The sequence below is a fragment of the Choloepus didactylus genome, chromosome 23, assembly GCF_015220235.1.
Source record: "Choloepus didactylus isolate mChoDid1 chromosome 23, mChoDid1.pri, whole genome shotgun sequence".
NCBI lineage: Eukaryota > Metazoa > Chordata > Mammalia > Pilosa > Megalonychidae > Choloepus > Choloepus didactylus.
The window spans coordinates 8,618,856-8,639,553 of NC_051329.1; the positions used below are offsets into that span (position 1 = coordinate 8,618,856).

Here is a 20,698-nt window from a genome sequence, read left to right on the forward strand (position 1 = left end):
TGTTCATAGATTTATTCATAATTGTAAAAACTGGTAACAATCTAAATATCCAGAAGAATTACAACAGAGTTTTCATAGCAATGGAAAAGAATGAACTACTGCTACTGCTCTAAAAGAACATGGATGAGTCTTACCATGTTGGGTAAACAAATTCAGACTCTAAAGATTACATGCTGTATGAGTTTGTTTACATAAAGCAAAAAACCAAGCAAAACTAATCTGTGCTCATAGAGGTCAGAACAGTGTTTATCTTTGGGGGTGGGATGCACTGGGGGGAAGCCCAAGGTAGACTTCTGGGGTGCTAGAATGTTCTGTATTTTGATATGGATCATTATATAGCTATATACATATTATGCCTCAATATGAAAAGAGTACTTACTGAAAGGTAAAGTTGTCTATTCCAGTGGTTTCCAAAGGGTAGTGCACAGGACAATCCATGGGGTACAGGAAGAAAATATGAGAATTTCTATTTTTTGTTTCTTCCTTTGAAAAATACTACTAAAGGAATATATGTATATTGGGAGGATGTGTCCCAAATGTCTTTCTGAGGGGTCTGCAATAAAAAAGTTGGGAAGCTATTGGTTTATTCTTTCTAGGTTGGCAGCATTCAACAAAAAGGAATCTAGGGTTACCCCCATCTGGATAAATGCGATCACTCTTACTTACTGAAAGAGAATTGTCAAAGACTTCCCAAGGGAGGCACCCAGTGTGTTTACATAGGTACAGCAAACGGATCCCAAACCTCTGGGCCCCAGAATAAACAGTAGAAAGACAACTGGGTATCTTCTGTCTCGTCAGTCTCGGTTTCCTCTTCCTAGGAAGTGGATTGCGAGCACCCAACTAATTAAATTGTCTGCTCTCAGTACTTGGAGAATGAAAATTAGCTGCATCATTCAAAGCAAGAAATAATGAATGTGCATGAGTCATGGAAATTAAATATAGTGCCCTTACTTATTTAGTTATTGCTAACATCCTGTTCTTTTCCCATGAGTAATGGGTGTGTAATTTGTACATTTCATCATGAACCATTCAAGGAAGGTATTTTACCCTGCAAATGGATTGTTAAAATTCATTTATTTCATAAATATTTATTAAGAGCCTACTGAATACCAGGCACTGTTCTCAGATCCGGGGAGAAAATGATGAAAAAAATAGACAAGGCCTCTGTCCTCATGAAACTCAAGTTCTGGTGAGCCAGTCAATATACAGGTGAGACAATCAATACACAGATGAGAAAGACAATACACAGGTGACACAGACAATACACAGGTGAGATAGGCAATACACAGGCAGGACAGTCAACACACAGGTGAGACAGTCAACACACAGGCAAGACAGTCAACACACAGGTGAGACAGACAATACACAGGTGCGAGTCAACACACAGGTGACACAGACAATACACAGGTGAGAGTCAACACACAGGTCAACAAAGATCACTTTGGAGAGTACTGGGAAGGAAGTGAAATATGGTATTGCGATAGAAGGTGGCAGAGGCAGGAGGCAGCTTGAGTTGGGTTGGTCAGGGAAGGCTAGACAGGAGCTGGTCTGAGAGGGGCAGGGAGAGAAGGCGGGTGTTAGATCTCATGGACCCTCGGGAGCCACAGCGTGATGGGCAGGTAGCATGGAAGGATTGAAATCCAGCTTTTAAAGCCGGTGCTGTTTAAACATTTGACCATCCACTGGAGCTGCCTTTTTGTAATTGATCTAATGAGAGGAGAGTCTTTTTATAATTCATCCTCCTGGAGGGAAGCCCTGTTTCCAATTTGTACAAAGTTGTTGGTATGTCACAGTTTGGAATGTGGGTTTTATTCTAAGTGAAACGGGGAGTCGGTGAAGAGCTTGAAACAAGGGAATGGCAAGATCTGGCTTACGTCTAAGAACTTCAAAATGGTTAAGATGGCAAATTTTATGTTATGTATCTTACCATGACAAAAAAATTGGGAAAAAAAAGAGAAAAGAATATGCTTCAGCAACAGTATGGAGAATGTGAGGACACAAAAGTGGTGTAATAATAACCATAGGTAATAAAAATATAATAAATATAACAAGAAGGAGCCTGGCTAATTGAATTTTGAACTGATTTTTAAAATAAGTTCAAATACATTTATGTTCCAAAAAGGTTACCCCTGTCCTACTGAAAACTAACCCTTTACCTATCAGAACTTAATTCTGAACAATGAGATCACCGATAAGAGGAACTTTTCAGCTTAGTTTCAGCCAGCCAGCAGAGTTTCACTTCCATTTGTTTAGTTCTAGTGCCACCACTTGACCCCTTCCATTCCTTGCACTTTAATGCCCACGAACACAATTAGACTCCACTTGAGATTTCAGCCTTATCATTGGTTTTCTTAAGGTTCAATCACTCATGTATCAAAGAAATACAAATTCAGATGGTGAGATACCATTTTCACCTATCAAATTAGCAAAAGGCTTTTTAAAAGTGCAATTCTCAGTGCTGGGGAGGCTAGAGTAACATGGACGTTCATTGGTTGCTGGTAGGAGTGGACATTTGTGAAGGCTTCTTGAAATGCATGCGGTTTGGCAATTTGCAGGTAAAGCCTGTGAAAGATTCTTTGACCTGGTAAATCCTTCCCTGGGAATCCATACAAAGGAAATGATCCCAAATATCAAAGAAGCTTTGTGAAAAATAAGCTGATGTTTAAATGTCCAGAAATAAAGAGAAACAACAAAGTGGATGGTCTAAGAGTTTTGATGATCTGCTACACACTGAGCAATGGCCTTCATATATCACCTCCTTTACTCTCACAGAAACCATAGAAGGGAGTGTATATCACCTCCACTCTGCAGATAAGAGGCTGAGAGACTAAGCAGGTTAGCCCAGTTCATAAACCTTGAAGTGGAGGCAGGACTGGAACCCACACTTGCCTGTGTCTAAAGCCTGTGGTCTTTTTACTGTATCAAACAAAACACAACCATTAAAAATAATATTTTTAAAGTTTATAATAGAGAAAATGGTATTAAGTATGAAATTGCATATGCAGTAGGATCATAACTTCATAAAACCATGAAAAATGATTCAGTAGGATCACAATTTTATAAAAGCATGGAAAAGTGATGACAGAAATAACAAAATGTTATCTGCTGTCAATAACAGAAGAGACAAACAGCCCAATTTTAAAAATGGGCAAGGAACTTGATAGACATTTTCTCCAAAGAGGGTATACAAATGGCCAATAAACATATGAAAAGATGCTCAACATCACTGGCCGTTGGGGAAATGAAAATCAAAACCACAATGTGATACTATTTCACACACACTAGGATGGGTTCTATTAAAAAAATAGAAAGTAACAAGTGTTGGCAAGGATCTGGAAAAATTGGAACCTTCATGCACTGCTGGTGGGAATGTGAAGTGATGCAGCCATTGTGAAAAATAATCTGGCTGTTTCTCAGAAAGTTAAACATAGAATTACCATATGACTGCAAACCCACTTCTAAGTATATGCCCAAAAGAACAGAAAACAGGGACCTCAACAGATATGTACACAAATGTTAATAGTAGCATTCTTCACAATAGCCAAAAGGTGGAAACAACCCATGTCCATCAACAGATGAATGGTTTAACAAAATGTGGTATATCCATGCAATGGAATATTATTCAGCTGTAAAAAGGAATGAGGCTCTGATACATGGATGAATCTTGAAATCATTACGTTTAGAGAAATAAGCCAGACACAAAAGAACAAACATTGTATGATTGCACTTATATGAAATGTTTAGAATAAGCAAATTCATAAAGAGAGAAAGCAGATTACAGGTTACAGGTTTGGGGGAGGGAGGAATGGGGAGTTATTGTTTGGTGGTTGTGGGGTTTCTGTTTGGGGTGATGAGGTGGTGATCATAGCACAACACTGTGGTTGTAATTACCAGCACTGAATTGCACCCCTGGAAATGGCTGAAATGGGAAATTCGGTGTTATAAATGCTACCACAATTTTAAAAAAAGAGAAAAACTTCTCTGTGTAATCAGCAGGATAAACACTACATTTTTTAAAGCTGTAACCGAGGTACTTGAGGGTAGGACGCTGTTACAAACATCTCAAATTTGAAGACTGAAAGACCTACAAATAGATGCATATATACGCACCACTCCATCTCTTACTTTTTTACTTAATGTAGTGGTTTTTAAAAATGGCCACACATTCTTAGACATTTCTCCCATTGGATGGTGGGGTCTATGTCCCTCTCCTCTTGATTAAGCGTAGGTGTTTTAATTTGCTAAGCCTGCCAACATGCAGATACCATGAAATGGGTTGGCTTTTAGAATGGGAATTTATTAGATAACTAGCTTACCATTCTGAGGCCGTGAAAATGTCCAAATCAAGGCACCATCAAGGCAATGCTCTCTGCCTGAAGGCCAGCTGCCAGCAATCCTGGATCCCATCACTTTGCAAGGCACATGGTGGCATCCACCAGCCTCTTCCTTCTCTTCTGGATTTTGTCACTTCCAGCTTTTGGCTTCCATGGCTTTTACTCTTTTGATGTGAATTTCATTCTTAAAAAGTTCCCCAGTAAGATGATTAAGACACACCCTGAGTAAGGTGGGTCACATCTTAATAAGATCCTACTCACAACAGGTCCATACCCACAGGAATGGATTAACTTTAAGAACATTCTTTTCTGGGGTCCCTAAAGGCTCCAAATCGTCACAGGCTTGACTGTTTGACCTAACAGAGTATGGCAGAAGTTAGGCTGTGACTTAAAAATTGCCTTGTTTTGCTAAGTGTTATTAGCACTTTATGCATCTTTACAATGCTACAAAATAGTATACAATTATTGGAGTAAAGGAAAATCTAATTTGTATTGACAGTTTAATTTTGTTGTCTACTCTACAAACTCATCCACTATTGAATTTATGGGCATTAAAAAAATCACGTTATATTATAGCAATAATTCTTGGTGGAATGTTACATGTTTCACATTTATGTTTTAAAGATATCTGGAAGAGCAGTTGGGGTTTCTGGATGGAGAAGGAACATGCTTTTTTTCCACTTAAAATAATATTATCAGAGGCTTCCACTATCCAAAAGGTTGCTCTCCAACATGTTTGAGTGAGAAAAAAGGATGCCCATTTTGGAGTCTGTTCCAAGCAGTACTCAAGTGCTTTCTCATTCTTTGTTAGGGTTGTATGTGGTTACTGAACTGTTTTCTTGATGAGCACGTAGGTTAGTTTCCATCTCTTGCTCTTACAGTAATGGTATAGTGAATACCTTTTACAAGTGTGATTGTATACCTGGAAATGAACTGCTGTGTCAAAGGGTAGGTGTATTTGAAGATACTGACAAATTGCCCTGCACAGAAGGTGTACAAATTTAAATCCCCACAGTAATATGGAAATAATTTTCCGTATAACTCTGCCCACACAGCAGTATAAAACTTTAATTTCTGCCATTCTGCCAGGTTAAAAATTGAATCTCAGTGTGGTTTTAATTAGCATTTTTCTTCTATTAGTGAGGAATTATTTCTTTTCACATATTTAAAAGCTATTTGTATAACTGTTATTCTATTAATTAAAAAACATTAATAACAAAAAGTCATCTGTATTTATTTTTCTATGATCCATTTATTCACATTTTGTTTTTATTTTTTCTTTTCTTACTGATTTTAGGAAATCATTACATATTTGGGAAATTAGCCTTGCCTGTGAAATGTGTTGTGTAATTATTTTGCATTTGTCAGTTACCTTATTTGCCTATGGTGAGTTTTGCCAAACACAGAAAATTTAAATTTTTATGTAGTCAAGTTTATCAAATTTTTATAGCTGTTAGGTTTTATGTCAAACTTTGGAAGACCTCCAGTATCATCAAAATTACAAAAAACTTTCCCCATGCTTTTACTAGCTTTTTCTACTACAGTACTTATATTGTAGTTTTTGATCCATCCGGAATTTTTGTGAATGACTTTAAATGACACTTTTCCATACAGTAAATGCCATTTGTTTTAAAATTATTTCTAGACTTTCTTATTACATTACATTGATCTGTTAGCTTTTTGGTACCATGTTGTTTTAATTATCATTATTTTTTTTAAACACATAAATACTTTAAAAAAATACGGAATGCTTCACGAATTTGCATGTCATCCTTGAGCAGGGGTCATGCTAATCTTCTCTGTATTGTTCCAATTTTAGTATATGTGCTGCCAAAGCGAGCACTTTTTTTGTTTTGTTTTGTCTTATATAAGCCAATCCATTTCTTGGTATTGTTTTAATTTTTGAGATTTTATTAAATGTTTTACCTTCTGGCCAGGTTAATCCTCCCTCATGCTCTTGTTCTCTGGACTTATCCTGGCTATTCTATTTACTTATGAACTTTACAAGATGTTGTTCTAAGACCTAAGCAAATAAACAATTATAGGGGACTGTTTAAAGTTTTGACCATATTCTATTAAACTGAATACTAGTGTAGATTAAGCTATTTGCATTTAAAATGAGAAACATTTAAGATAAAAATTTGCAAAGCACAAAATAATTTGTGCATTAATTGCAATTAGAAATCTATATACTAATAACAGCTAACATTTCAGGCACTTACAGGTACATGCTCAACATCTTATATGAATCATCATTCAGACCTCACACATCACTAGGAGGTAGGTGCCTTTACTGTCCTCATTTTACACATAAGGGAATTAAGGCCTAGAGAGGTTAAATAACTTGTCCAAGTGACAGAGCCAGAATTCAGATTCAGAGTTGGTTTACTCCAAAATCCAGGTCTTTTTCTCATGATGTTACACTGAGACTCCTGTATAGAAATATTTTTCCCAACAGGCAAAACAAAGGTGAAATAATTTTAGTAACATCAAATTTGGTTTGCTCAAGTTTTTCATAAGTGTCAAAGACTCTCAACAGAAGAATGGTGTGATGTAAACTCTGTGAACGGGTGGCACCTGCTGGCTTCCAGCAGCACGCTCGCCCTGCCCTGCCGCCCTCTGCTGCTGGGGCTGGAGACTGCAGGCCTCACTGCCTGGGCTCCCTCCCATGCGGTGCCCTGGCAGGCTCCTCATTTGTTGGCACTGGTGCAAGAATTAGAAGGGTGGGGAGTGTGAAAAGCTATTTTTCCTCTTGGTGGTGGGCTTGGCAGTGGCCGCAGAAGCTGAGAGTGACTGAGGGCCACTCTGGGCAGCACTGTGGAGGTCCGGTGGTCGCATCTGCAACGGCCCAGCTGCAAATGTGGTCTCGTGGCTCCACTGAGGGACAGCAGCAGCTTCCTGATCTTTGGCTACTAACCTCCTTTTGCTGCTCCAGCACCCCCTCTGTCTCCCTTTTACTCTTTCAGTCCTATTAACACCTTTATATTCAAGTCCTGGCACTAAATCCCTCTCTGCTTGAAATATCTAAAGTAGTTTCTATTTGCCTGACTGGCCACTGACTGGTAACACTCTGCAGCAGAAATTATATATACACTTGTTTAGGATAACTTTAAAAAGATTGCTATTCTTATTTACATGTATGGAAGAAATAGGATATAGGTTGTTGCTTTAGGATATGGGGGAAGAGTGAAATGTTCTTGCATCTTGTTTTCTTCATATATGGTGCAAATAATTGATAGTCTCTATAAATTATACAAGTAACTGTGGCAAGGAAGAGATTTATTAATTTAGAATGTGAGTCATTCATTACGGGACAAAATTATGCTAATATTAAGCATCTTAGTTATTAGTTGTAGGATAATGTTTGACAAATAACTGTAATACACAGATTGTACACTTCTTAAACTGTAATCAACATGGTCAGTTAACAGCAGACTCCAAATTCCTCTAGTTCTTCTTGAAAAAAGGTTTGATGATTTATTATAATCCACTAAGAAACACCTAAATGGGAAAAAACACCACAGAAGAGTTTTTTATGAGTGTCACTTACTTGTTAAAATAGAAAATGAGTAGACAAATTATAGAACTTAAGATTTAACTCTACTGATAAAAACCTAGATATAAAATTATTTGGCATTTTAGACAGGTATAATTAGAGGGAAAAACACATTATAAGGGTCATCAATTTATCTCCTGAATCAATATTCTCCCTTTTTGAAAAAAGTAATCTTATGCCACTGAGGACAGCAGACTGGAAGTTAACATTGGAAGTTATTAATAAAAGTTAAGAAAGGTAGACTATTTTAATGAATACTTAGGTTTACTAAAACTACCAAAACATGATCAAAATAAAAAGTTTACTTTATATTTAAGAACAAAATAGGGGAGAAGTAATATATATGCTTATTTTATATAGAAAAATTTTGGAAGGATGAAAACCAAAACTGGGTAGTGCAATTTCAAGAAATTAGTTTGATTTCTTTTTTGCTGTTCTATATTTCCCTTTTTTTCTATATGTTTTAGATAATTAAAAAAGGAGAAAATAAAAGTAATTAATACCCAAGCATGACATTAATCAATGCCTTTTAAAATTTAGTTTTTCACTTACTTTAATATTAAACACAACACTGTAGTGAGAAATCACATTGGGAAGCCTGAGAAACCCCGTGGAGCCCACACAGGTTAAGCGGCTTGACCGAGGTCACACTTCTGCTAAGTGCTAGAGCTGAGATTAGAACCATGGTCTTTGCTTTCTGGTCTAGGACTCTCTAATTTAAAAACGTACACACTCACACATAAAAATGCATTTATCTCCAGAACACCAGAAAAGGTTGGGCAATTCCAAGACCCTAGAAATATAACGGCGTCCAGTTAAAAACCTCCGTAAGTATCAGCCAGCTTTACCTTTAGAATTTCACCGGGAGCAGCGTCAGAGGGCACGGGTTTTCCACAATGCTTGGAATATTCAGTTATAAAGACAGAGGCTTCATCTAAGCTGTGGAATCAAAAAGAAAAAGAGGGACATGAGGGAACTTTTGGAGGTGATAGATTTGTTCGCTATCTTGATTCTGGTAGATGTCTTCACAGGTATACATGTGTCAAAACTTACCAACTTGTACACTTTAAATATGTGCAGCTTATTATTTACCAATTCTACCTCAATCATAAATGACATATATAATTACGGTTGGATCACATAAGATAAACAAGCAGAAAGAAATCCACAGCATGTAGTAAGGAATGGGCAACTCGCGCGTGCTAAACTTGTGGGTGCTAGAAAATTTGACAGCAAATAGTTTAGCAAAAATTATATGTTACACAAAGCCATCAATTCTCTGAGCAAGGATCTAAGGAATAAAATTATAATTTATGGTTTTAGAACAGGACTGCGAGATACCCATTGTGAGGGATCAAGCAGCTTGCGTAATTGCTTGATTCCAAACTCATGTTCCAAGGGATCGGGTTACAAGACAACTAACTTCTGGGTATGTGCAGTAATGCTGTAGCTTAATATCTGGAACCTTTAGTTACAACCAAATAGCCATACAATTATTTTATATTTTTCCCCCAAAAAATATAAATTTTAAGGAAATTCTATAGTAAGTTTTTTTTTTTTTAATTGACTTACCTTAATTCATTTGCTAAATAGTTTACTAGTTCAGAGATATTGTTGGCATTCATCATGTGCAATTTCAATGCTTGAAAGTATTTTGTCTTTGTCAAAATCCCAAACTCCTTCTTATTTATGATATTATTCAGAATCAAACTTCTAATCTATGGAATGACAGGTATAATCACACTTAAAATGTGTTAAATTCCAAGTCTTTATTCAATACTGAAAATATTTCTGACCTCAGAAGCTAAATTATCATTGCATTGTGACAAAGCCTACTTTTTGATGGGGTGGACAGAGGGGAAGGAGGGCCCATTTCAATAGATAGTAAATAAATAAAAAATCAATTGTTGCTAAGCACTTTGGGAATTATTATGAGGCAGAAAAGTCTACAAATTTTTCACTGAGCACAATTTTAAAGGTACTCTTTAAATTCTGATATGTAGGGCAACCATTCGTTTTCTAGGTAGTCTGCAGTTATGTTTTTGATTCCTCTAAGAGTTGATTAGCAGGTGATTTACAGATAATCCAGATGATTTCTTGCAGTGTGGCTAGAGAATTTCCTTGATTAGGGCTTGCCTGCCTCTGTCCATCTGTTCAGTGCACACTGACCGATGTCTTTTAGGGTCAGACATGATGCTACGCCGTGAGGGTACAGTCATAAGCAAGATAGTGTTTAAACATTTACTGAGGTTTAAAAAAAAGCAAAATAAGCTTATATATTAATAAACAGCTAGAGATACTAATTTTCAACAAGGAATATAAACCAGCTTAATCTTGCTTTGAGGGAAACTATTGCCTTTCAATATCAAATTTTTCATAGCAAAAAGGAGATGAAACAGCTTCTTACTTGATGTGAAAATCCTGCTAACTGGCCAGTATTCATATGCTCTTCTAATTGCTGTAAAATGACCTGAGGATTGCATGAGTCCAGAAAATTCTACAGAAAAATCAAAGTGTGATTAATAGGAAAGCATTATTACTAATTTCTGACTTGTCAGGAAGATTTTCATTTTTTTAAATTTAAAGTAGCTCAAAGAATTTCTAATATAGGAAAAAACACCTCTATGAACAACAACAAAAATCACCAAATAAGGAAAAAAGCATTTTACAAGTACTTATTCCAACAGCAAAACCTGTTTAACAGGCGTTTTGTTGTTCTAAGAGCCAAAAGGAAACTATTTAAATGCTGAAACATCTTTGAAATGTACAACGAATGAGTTTGTGCATAAGTAAAAAAAAAAAAAAAAAAGTCAAAGATGAACACAAATGGCTTTGGAAAAAATGGAAGTAGAGCAAAAGACAAAAAATGTGTTCAATTACATAGATATCTATCTACATTCAGACTTGTCTCCCTGTGAGGAAATAACTGCAAAATATTTCAAAAGGCTTTGTTCTGTTTGTTCTATATTGTAAAGGAAATGAGGGATTGCCATTTTTAAAAGTTCTGTCCTCAAAATGCTCCTGGCTCCTTTTGTTAGGAACCCACTCATAAAATCTGACTCTTCCCTCCCACATCCAGTCCTGATTCAAAGTTGCCTTCCTAGGGAGCCACCCTACTTTGGGTACTTATCCCATAAAGTGATATAAAATCCTATTCAAATGCAATAGCTCCCTTCTAATTTATGGATTTCCCTTCTTGCTACCTCTCCCTCCACTCCCCACCATGGGTTGTTCCTTCTAAAATACCACCTTGATCATTTCACTCTACTCTTCAAAGAAAGGCAGCTGCTTTCCCCTGATAAAGAACACGACTTTATCAGTGGGATAAGCACTGATAAAGCATCCCTCAATCTGACCTTAATCTTCTTTTCAGTCTCATTTCTCATTCACCCTTACACAAACCTTCCACCCCACCCATATTGAAGCTCTGCAGGCTTGGTGAAAGGAAAATGCAGACTTTTGCTAGGGATCTGCAAGGTGAGACGTTCAATTTCTTTGGCAGCCCAAGAAGGAAGATTTGCAAGATATCTTAGGAGGAATGATTTGCAAGATACCTTAATTTGCTGGTGTCTCTTTTCTGAGTGGGGCATGAGCATCAGACAGGCTAATGCGAAAGCTGGAAGCTCTAACTGGACATACTGCCTGGCAACTCCAATCATATCGAGATCGTCTGAAACAGGACATCTCCAAGAGAGCACATAATGCGTTAATAACTTGTCAGGATCACTAGACTGTACTGGTCTTCAGAGCTGTCCACAGCTTTCAATAATTGTAAACACTAAAGTTTAAAACTCTATGCATAATATATGTTTAGTAGCAAGTAACTCGAGTCTTTCATGTCATTTTTAGTGGAATAAGAGTCTATTTAAAGGAACATAGATGACTACTTGCTACCATGATTCTGCCTGAAAACCTATACATGCCTAAAGATAAATTCTCAGAAGACTCAAATCATAATCCAGGAGACTGTTGTATGACTTAAGGTAGTCCCAAAAGGTACTCTATACTTACATTAAAATTAGATACTAATTTTAGAGAGCACTTATTGAAAATCAGTTTAATAGTTGCACTGCACATGGAAAATAGACATTGTAAAAATAATATTTTATTATAAAAACAAGAGGTACGTTTAACTTTCCAACAAAAAGGAATTACCCATAAGCGATGTTTAATAGAAAAGATTTATTAAGCGACACATTTTATTGTTTGGTAGAAAAACAAGTATTTTACTTACTCTAGGACTGCGGTGAGACTCTCACAGCAATCTGATAACTGACTGGGACTCAAAGGACAAGAGGCTGAAGATAAAAAAATGACAATGGTATGTACAAACGTTTACTATAAAATGATATTGTTAAGGCTGCAGAGGAGACAAAAATACCTGAAAGTAGCGGTATCTGTATTACACGCTGCCAAGCTTTGCTGAAGTAAGGAACCTGTGGAAACAAGTGCATGAAAGAATTTGTGTTTGGGATATTATGAACACTCTTTATTTTGTGGTCCCAAAGCCATATATTGAAAGCTTATTTTCTGGATGCTAAGACCAAAGTCATAAATTGGTATCTTTCTGTTTGAGACAATTAAGATTCTAGGACAATTTTCTTCAAAACAGAATATTTCAGGATCTTATAAAATCGTGGCTGATTCATTATTGGTTCACTTGGCAAAAAGTATCAGAACCCAACTCAGAAACCAAAATTTATACTAAGCCTAGTATATGCCCAACATTGTGCTATGGAAGCAGGAAAGGGGGACTGGGAAGGGGATATAATTTCAGACAGATGAATAAGGAAACAACATAGATTTCCATTAAGGGGGGAGTAGTTAAATAAGTTATGGTACATTATGCTCCACATTATATATAATATTTATAATGTAATATACCACAAAAGGTTAAATTAAAATACGACCTAGCAATTCCACTCTGAGGTACATAACCAAGAGAAATGAAAACATGTCCACCCAAAAACTTGTACATGAATGTTCATAGCAGCATCATTCACAGGAGCCAAAAAGTGGAAACACCCAATGAATGGAAAAAGGAAATATGGTCTATCTATACAATGGAATACTCTTCAGCCATCAAAAGGAAATACTGATCCATGCTATAACATGGATGAATCTTGAAAACGCTGAGCTAAGTGAAAGAAGCCAGACACAAAAGGTCACATGTTGTATGATTCTATTAACATGAAACATCCAGAATAGATGTAGAGGCAGAAGTAGATTAGTGTTTGCCAGAGCTGGAGGGAGAGGAAAATGGAGAGTGACTGCTAAAGGGTACAGAGTTTCTGTACTGGTTTGTATATATTATGCCCCCCAGAAAAAGCCATGTTCTTTGATGCAGTCTTGTGGGGGCAGACATATTATTGTTGATTAGATTGTAATTCTTTGACTGAGTCTTTCCATGGAGATGCGACCCATCCAACTGTAGGTGATAACTCTGATTAGATAATTTCCATGGAGGTGTGGCCCTGCCCATTCAGCATGGGCCTTGATTAGTTCACTGGAGCACTATATAAGCTCAGACAGAAGGAGAGAGCTTGCTACAGCCAAGAGGGACACTCTGAAGAATGCACAGGAGATGAGAGAGGAGCTGCAGATGAGACACATTTTGAAGAGGGCTGTTGAAAGCAGACTCTTGTTCCGGAGAAGCTAAGAGAGGACAAACGCCCCAAGAGCAACTGAGAGTCACATTTTGAAAAACTGTGGCCTAGAGAGGAACGTCCTGGGAGAAAGTCATTTTGAAACCAGAATTTGAAACAGATGCCAGCCACGTGCCTTCCTAGCTAACAGAGGTTTTCAGGATGCCATCAGCCATCCTTCAGTGAAGGTACCCGATTGTCGATGCATTACCTTGGACACTTTATGGCCTTAAGACTGTAACTGTGTAACCAAACAAACCCCCTTTTATAAAAGCCAATCCATTTCTGGTATTTTGCATTCCAGCAGCATTAGCAAACCAGAACAGTTTCTTTCTGGGGAAATGATAGTGTTTTGGAATTAAATAGTGGTGATGATGGTTGTACAACCTTATAAGTGTAATAAAAACCACTGAACTGTACACTTTCAAAGGGTGAATTTTCTGATATGTGAATTATATCTCAATTTTAAGAAAAGAGATCTCTATGTGCTGATACGGAACAATCTCCAAATTACCACTGTTACATGAAAAAAACACTTCTTCCAGAATGTGATTACCTTTATATGTACAAAAATGATATACATACCCACATGAATATATGCAAAAATACATGAAAAATTGTTAATCTATGGTTACTTCTGGGGAGGTATTTATGAAATGTGCTACTCAGAACACTTCTATGTTTTTTAATTTATTCAACTAAGAATAAGTTGCATATTCAAATAGAATCCATATTTATTACAATGATTATGGGTGTGCACAACTTGTACATGGTCCCTGACTTTAAATATCTTCAAATTCCAAAAGGGGCAGCCCAGAATGAAATCAAAATAAATTATGCAGTGACAAATGTGATAGGGATAGTAGAAACAAGGTGTTTTGGGAACATAAACAAAGATAGCATTCATGAGGCCTGGAGAACTAGGGAAAGATGTTTTTGAGGTGGCAACATCTGAGCTGAGTGATAAGGCTCTGGCCACCACGATAATGTAACATCAGTCTGGAGCAGATCAGCCTTGTTCTTTACTGAGCAGTTGGTTATGAGAGCCAGCATGCCTAGCAGTCACTAGGCCACCAAGTATGAAGATTAAGTTCAATAAAATGTACTTTAAAAAATTACGTACCTGCCATAAAGAATGGATACTAGAAATGGCTGTTAAAACTTTTCTTAGAAAAGGAATCTGTAAAATATAAAATAAAATTACAAAGTTATAAACATCACCAAAATGCAAACGTCTACATGAAATATCAGCTTCTTCAACTTTCAACAGAAATATCAGTAAAATTCATCTTCTATGAGAACTGTCAGAGAAGTTCACTTGCAAATTCACAAAGACCAAAAAAAGTCAGGGAACCTCCCATTTTTAACAGTGTAATTTACGTCATTCTCGAGTTTGCACTTGCTATGGCCTGTCACCAAGCTCTTTTTGGTTTGGCATGAACCCAGTGAGAAAGACTGTGTTTTCAGCATACACACATTGATAGCTGTTCAGTGACAACTAACAATACAAAATGCTGCATTAAAACTATATTATACACTATAGTTTAGGGTTCTGAGTCTTACTTACCATATTGAAGCCAAGAAGCTTTTGCAAGATTCCATTCCAAAGCTGCAGGTCATAGACTTTGTATTCTAAACAAAGTTCAGTCACCAATCTTACCGCCTGAAGCCAAAGAAGACATCAGTAATTCAAACTACCTTTGGAAAAGGTAGCACAGCTTAATACAAAATATGCTTATAATAAAGGTGTGTCTATTGCCTAATTTCAATGAAGGTTCCCATCTCCTTAATTAAAAAAAATAACAGTAAAAAAAAAGGGATTTTTTCCCCTTGCTGTCATGGACTCATAATCAGCATCTCAGACTTTCCCCCTTTTCTTCCTTCTATTCAAGAACCATTTGCCTGTTGCCTCTAGACCCTTCCCCCTCTGAGTGCCAACTAGCTCATGGTCAGCTAGGAGGGAGAGAAGCAAGACCCCTTCCTCTGTAGGAGGGACAGTCTTCCTCCCTAACTATATAAAGGAGGGCATGGCACGCCTTGGGAAGGGCTGTAAAAACACTCCGTCTTATTGAAATGGATAATGTTAGGCTTTGGGTTTAAGGAAAAAAGGAATGAGAACCTTCCAAGTTGCCTGATCACCTGCCAGGATAGGAAGTTAGAAAAATTTCAGAGCAGTGGACCTGTACAAGAACAGAGTCTCTCTGGTTTTATCTTTCGGGAACTTGAGAATGGTGGCAGCGTACATACCATGGATTCATGGCTGTGGTTTTTCCACAGACCCTTAATCATTCCTTCTTTAGGACTGTTGCAAAACAATTCATATGTGATGGGGATATTCAAAGTCTCAAATGACGCCAGAAAAGTCAAACATTTCAAATAAGATCTGGAAAACAGAGGCATTTATAGGAATCATTCTTATAAGCTTCACTTACATTTAAAATAAAAGATCTCATATGGAAACATTACGCCAGTTTGTTTGTAAGTGTCCACCTTGGGTTTCTAAATATATTCATTGAATATAACAGACATCAACCTGAGCAAGATGAAGATAACATTCAATTTCTAAATATCTCAAAGAAATGATAAAACAAGATATTCTCAAAGGACCATTTCCCCTTTGTCAAAATGTCAAGGATCTTCAAAGCTACACGTATCTACGTATCTTATGAATTAAGGGGGTTAAAAGTTACGGTTCCAAAAAATGATCTGTTTCCCTTCTCTTAACACAATTTTAAAAATTCTACTTACTTCACTTCAGCAATGGGTTTTTTGAAAAGAGATTCTATAGTTTCCTTGTCAGCCAAATAGAGGAGGCATTGAAGAGCTCGTGTTCTATGGGCAAAAGTTAGCTGATGCGTTCCTAGTGTCTGTAAAACCAAAAGAGGTTTGCAGAGTTGCACACCTGCAGGCTATAGTTGGGTAAATGAATTTCAACTTAAGCAACAAGCAACAAGAAACCTGAATGGAGACTTTTTAAAAAAAAAAATTCAAGTCAGTCTCTGCCCTCAAGGAACCCACAGTATAGATCAGGGGTTCTCAAAGGTGTGGTCCATGGACCACTGGGAAGGAGGTTCCCAAGACCCTTTAGAGAGGGAGGAGGTCAAAACTATTTTGCTCGTAATAACATAAGATGTTTTATGTAGTTAATATTGGCACTGATGGTGCAAAAAGCAAGGGTGGGTAAAACTCCTAGCACCAATCAAGGCAGTGTCACCCAAGAGCCACAGATGCCTTTGTGTTTTCACCACCACACATTTGCAGCAATAAAAGCAAAAGACAAAACAATAAAAAAATAAAAAAATTAAAAAAAATAAAACAAGCAAAAGACAGCTTTCACTTAACAATGTCCTTGATGAAGCAGTAAAAATTAATTTTATTAAATCTCAACTCTTGAAGATACATACTATTAAGATGCATTCGCATTTGAATACATGTCAATACTAATTAATTAAAATATATACATTTTTATGCTGTGTGACAAAATAGGTAGTCTACTTTGCTACATACTGCAGTGTGATGGTTTTCTCAAGGAAAAGCACTTGTTACATTTTTTGGGCTGTGAGCTGAACTAGTCAGTTTTCATGGAATACCATTTTCACTTCAAGGTACAACTGATAGGCAAACTGAGGTAATTCAGACATGAGTATCTGGCAGACATTTTCAAGAAAATGAATAAAGTATGCCTATCAATTCAAGGAAAACAATGCACAGTATTTATTGGAAATGATAAAATTCGAGCTTTCAGCTGAAAATCATAGCTTTGGAAATCTTGTATCCTCCACTGTGAGCGATAGTTCTCAACTAGTTCTTAGTTCTTAACTTTTCTGATGAGATCAGTGGTGATATTAATGAATGTATTATTTGATACTTTATAATGAAGTGTGTCAATATTGGAAGACCTGCAATATTTTCCAAAATCATGCACGGGTAAAAGACTTATTCAAAGTATAAGATAAACCTATAGATTTTGGTATAACAGAATACTAAAATTTATATGGTTTCAGATTCTACATTGCAACTACTTGTTAAAAGAAATTATCACTTGTCAAGTTTTGGTGGAGTATCAAGGAATGTCCACAATTATCTGAAAAGGCTATAAAAAATACCCCTTCCTTTTCCAACTACATATCTTTTTGAAACTAGATTTTCTTCATATCCTTCAACCAAAACATATATTGTAATGGATTGAATGCATAAGCAGATATGAGTATCTGCTTTCTCCTAAAAGCTAGACATTAAAGAGATTTCCAAAAATATAGAACAATGTCATTCTCGCACCATATTTTTTTATTTTGGAAATACAGTCATCATAAAAATCTTATTTATGTTAATATGTAATAGATTTGTCGTTTTTAAATAATGAATAAATAATCTTAAAAAATTCTCAGTTTTAATCTGTAATATGGTGAGTACTGATAGATATAACCCTCATAAACAAACGCTCCTCGGGGTCCTAGGTATTGTTTAAGAGTGTAAAGGGCTCCTGAGACCAAAAGATTTGTGAACTGAGGTGATGAAGCAGCTAAAGATGCTACAGATAAACAGATGATACAGTAGATTCTGTAAAAGAAGGAAGCTCAGGGGCTAAGTAAGAGAGAGCACAGAGAAACACCCAACTTAGACTGGCCTTAGAGGAAGTGAAGTGGAATCCAAAAGGAAGGGTAATTATTAGCCACCTGGGAGGAAAGGAGGGAGGGAAGAGGGGAGATGAGAATTCCAGGCAATGTGAACAATATATGAAAGCCTAAAGGCCAAAAAGGATGGGTTATTTTTAGGAGAAACTGAAAGTTTAGTCTAGCTCGAGTTCAGTCCCCAGGGAGGGTGGCAGGCCTAGAGAATGAAGCCAGATCATGCAGAGGCTGAGACTTTTCTCACGGTCAGTTGGTTAGGCCCCCTGGTTTTAAGAATGCTGACTGGTCAGGGAGTTAATAACTGACTGTAGATAACCTGTGGGGACTGTGGATAGGCAGCCCATTCAGTTTGCTAAGCAGGATGTTACAGAAGCCCGCACTAAATGGAGCACAGCACATTATAATCCTTGTTTATACATTTAAGATATGCTTTGCATAAGTAAGTAAGTGAGCATTATCTTATCTTAACCATCTGTTAGTGAAATCAAGTATAGTAAAAACACAGGGAAAAAAATTACTGAACTGAGATGAAAATAAGTTTTGACTGTATCTCTAGAGCTTACAATTGTAGCTGATGTTGCAAACACAAACAGCATTCTTGAACTGTAATCAATCGGACGAGACAGAAGGAGATACTGGACTCTGAGAAAAGAAATTTAATAACATTTATATTTTAATTTACTGATAGATTACCAAACAATAGGCTTGTTTCACTGTCTTTAGAAAAAGTCATTAGATATCCCAAATGTAGGCTTGAAGGAATATGGGTCAATAATTTTGCATTCCCTTTTAAAGAATGCTTAATCTTTCCTGGAGTTCCCACATAGCTAAAGAGGATAGTAAATACAATACATGCTGGCCTCAGTCTTATCTGTAAAATGGCTGATCAATCTATTTAAAATTCTCTTAATTCAGAAAATTAATGCAAACCACAGCTATAAAGTACATTATTGAGTAATATGCATGGGAAATGCTGTGTTTTATTACACAGGAGCTCAAAGTTGGTGACACAATTCACTCGGCAGACTCAGGACTGGTCAGCCCCTCCCAGAAGTGCAAGACGGATCAGGCATCTTTGGAGGCACAGGTGGAGCTTTCAGTGGGAAAAAGCAGGAAGTTATCAACTCTGCATGAAGTACCCTTTTGGATTTCCTCCTTGGGATCTTTTATTTCTTTTGAAATGTTTCTAAGACTTCCTGTGTGGCTGGTCCAGTCAGATACTCCAGGAAGTACCTCTTGCTTGGACAAAGATACACCTGCTCTTAAATAATTAAGCAAGGACCAGGTGGGAGTGCAGAGGAGAGGAGGGCAACAAGTGAGTGGCTAGGCCAGCTCTGCTCTAAACCCGGAGAAATTCCTTTCTTGGGTTCGTCTTTCCATGCCTCTTCTCACGATCGGATCTTCAGGGACAAGGTACAGTGTAGAGGTTAACAGGCCACTAGACCTACTTTTGGTCTAGGCCAGGAATGACAAAAAGCTGGCACACATGTGCCACCACACCCTCTCCTGTGCTATGCCAAGCACCATTAAGGGATTACCACATTCTTTCTGATTTGGCCCCAGATACCGGCTTCTCAACAGGGCAAGCCATGGCCAATCACAGGCTTAGGTTTGAAGGGCAAAAGGAATCCTGAACCAGCCCAGCTCACCATGGTGAGGGATCATATAGGGATCTGGTTCCCAAGTCCTAGCTAGTAAGAATTTTTTTCCTTTGCTTGAGGTGTCCTCTCTGCTAAAGGGGTTCCAGGAGCTATCAACATCTGTAGGAGCTTGTTGGGGGTTCAGAAATTCTGGCTTTTGGCTGTCTCTTATTTTCTCCAGTGGTGAATTCTTCTCAGAGACTCTGACCCCACTTATATCACGAGGGTCTTCTCAAGACCAACTTCTGACACATTTATCGGTAAGATTTCTACTGGGCATAAAGATTTGGGTGAGTTAAATAAAGGAAAAAGAGTACCTCTGTAAGGCTTCATCTTCCTGAAGTTCAAATAATTCTGAAGGTTTCTTTGAAAAAGTGGAAAAAAAAAAAAAGGTAAAAACAGAATAAAGTTTGTAACTAAAAATAAACTGATGAAAATCTATTAGATGAAAAACCCAGTATACAAAAACTATATCTATATTGAAGAAATCACAGTGTAATTAATTACTTTATGAAAAGATTCTTGCTTAAGAATTGTGCCAGGCACAATTCTAGGCATACGGGTTGCCTGAATAAACAAAACAAATATTCCTGTCCTCAGGGAGCTTACATTTGTTTAAAAGGAAAAGATATCATGAATTATAAATGTCATTCATTAATTCGATACATATTTATTGAGACTTACAAGCACTGTGCTAGATGTTATGTATAGACACAATTCCTGACCTCAAGGAACTTTCAGTTTGGTATTCCAAATTTATGTGTAAGTTAAAGCACCTATAAATGCTGGTTTCTAAGAGTCAACACATATTCTGTGGGCCTAGATGTGCTTCTGACCCACTGCTCTTGGTAAATACTTAAAAATTGCTTGTTGAATGGCATGCCAAATGATG

The 20,698-nt window shown here is 37.0% G+C and overlaps 1 protein-coding gene and 1 non-coding gene across 4 annotated transcripts in view; both read right to left on the minus strand.

Annotated features, from left to right (window-relative positions):
• Nucleotides 1-6,070: 6,070 nt before the first annotated feature.
• On the minus strand, nucleotides 6,071-6,177 carry LOC119519662. The gene has a single exon (XR_005214064.1). It is a non-coding gene; the product is annotated as a U6 spliceosomal RNA (small nuclear RNA).
• Nucleotides 6,178-7,726: 1,549 nt separating this feature from the next.
• KNTC1 (kinetochore associated 1) overlaps nucleotides 7,727-20,698 on the minus strand; it is a 103,456-nt gene continuing 90,484 nt past the window's right edge. For all 3 annotated transcript variants that reach the window (XM_037816713.1, XM_037816714.1, XM_037816715.1), the window contains 13 exons: nucleotides 20,124-20,170; nucleotides 18,730-18,808; nucleotides 16,284-16,402; nucleotides 15,783-15,918; nucleotides 15,103-15,198; nucleotides 14,659-14,715; nucleotides 12,272-12,326; nucleotides 12,125-12,188; nucleotides 11,445-11,574; nucleotides 10,298-10,387; nucleotides 9,463-9,608; nucleotides 8,739-8,829; nucleotides 7,727-7,835 (listed from right to left, as the gene is read on the minus strand). In XM_037816713.1, the coding sequence (XP_037672641.1) occupies nucleotides 7,815-7,835; nucleotides 8,739-8,829; nucleotides 9,463-9,608; nucleotides 10,298-10,387; nucleotides 11,445-11,574; nucleotides 12,125-12,188; nucleotides 12,272-12,326; nucleotides 14,659-14,715; nucleotides 15,103-15,198; nucleotides 15,783-15,918; nucleotides 16,284-16,402; nucleotides 18,730-18,808; nucleotides 20,124-20,170 (1,131 nt within the window). In that variant the 3' untranslated portion in view covers nucleotides 7,727-7,814. The remainder of the gene's footprint in view (nucleotides 7,836-8,738; nucleotides 8,830-9,462; nucleotides 9,609-10,297; nucleotides 10,388-11,444; nucleotides 11,575-12,124; nucleotides 12,189-12,271; nucleotides 12,327-14,658; nucleotides 14,716-15,102; nucleotides 15,199-15,782; nucleotides 15,919-16,283; nucleotides 16,403-18,729; nucleotides 18,809-20,123; nucleotides 20,171-20,698) is intronic.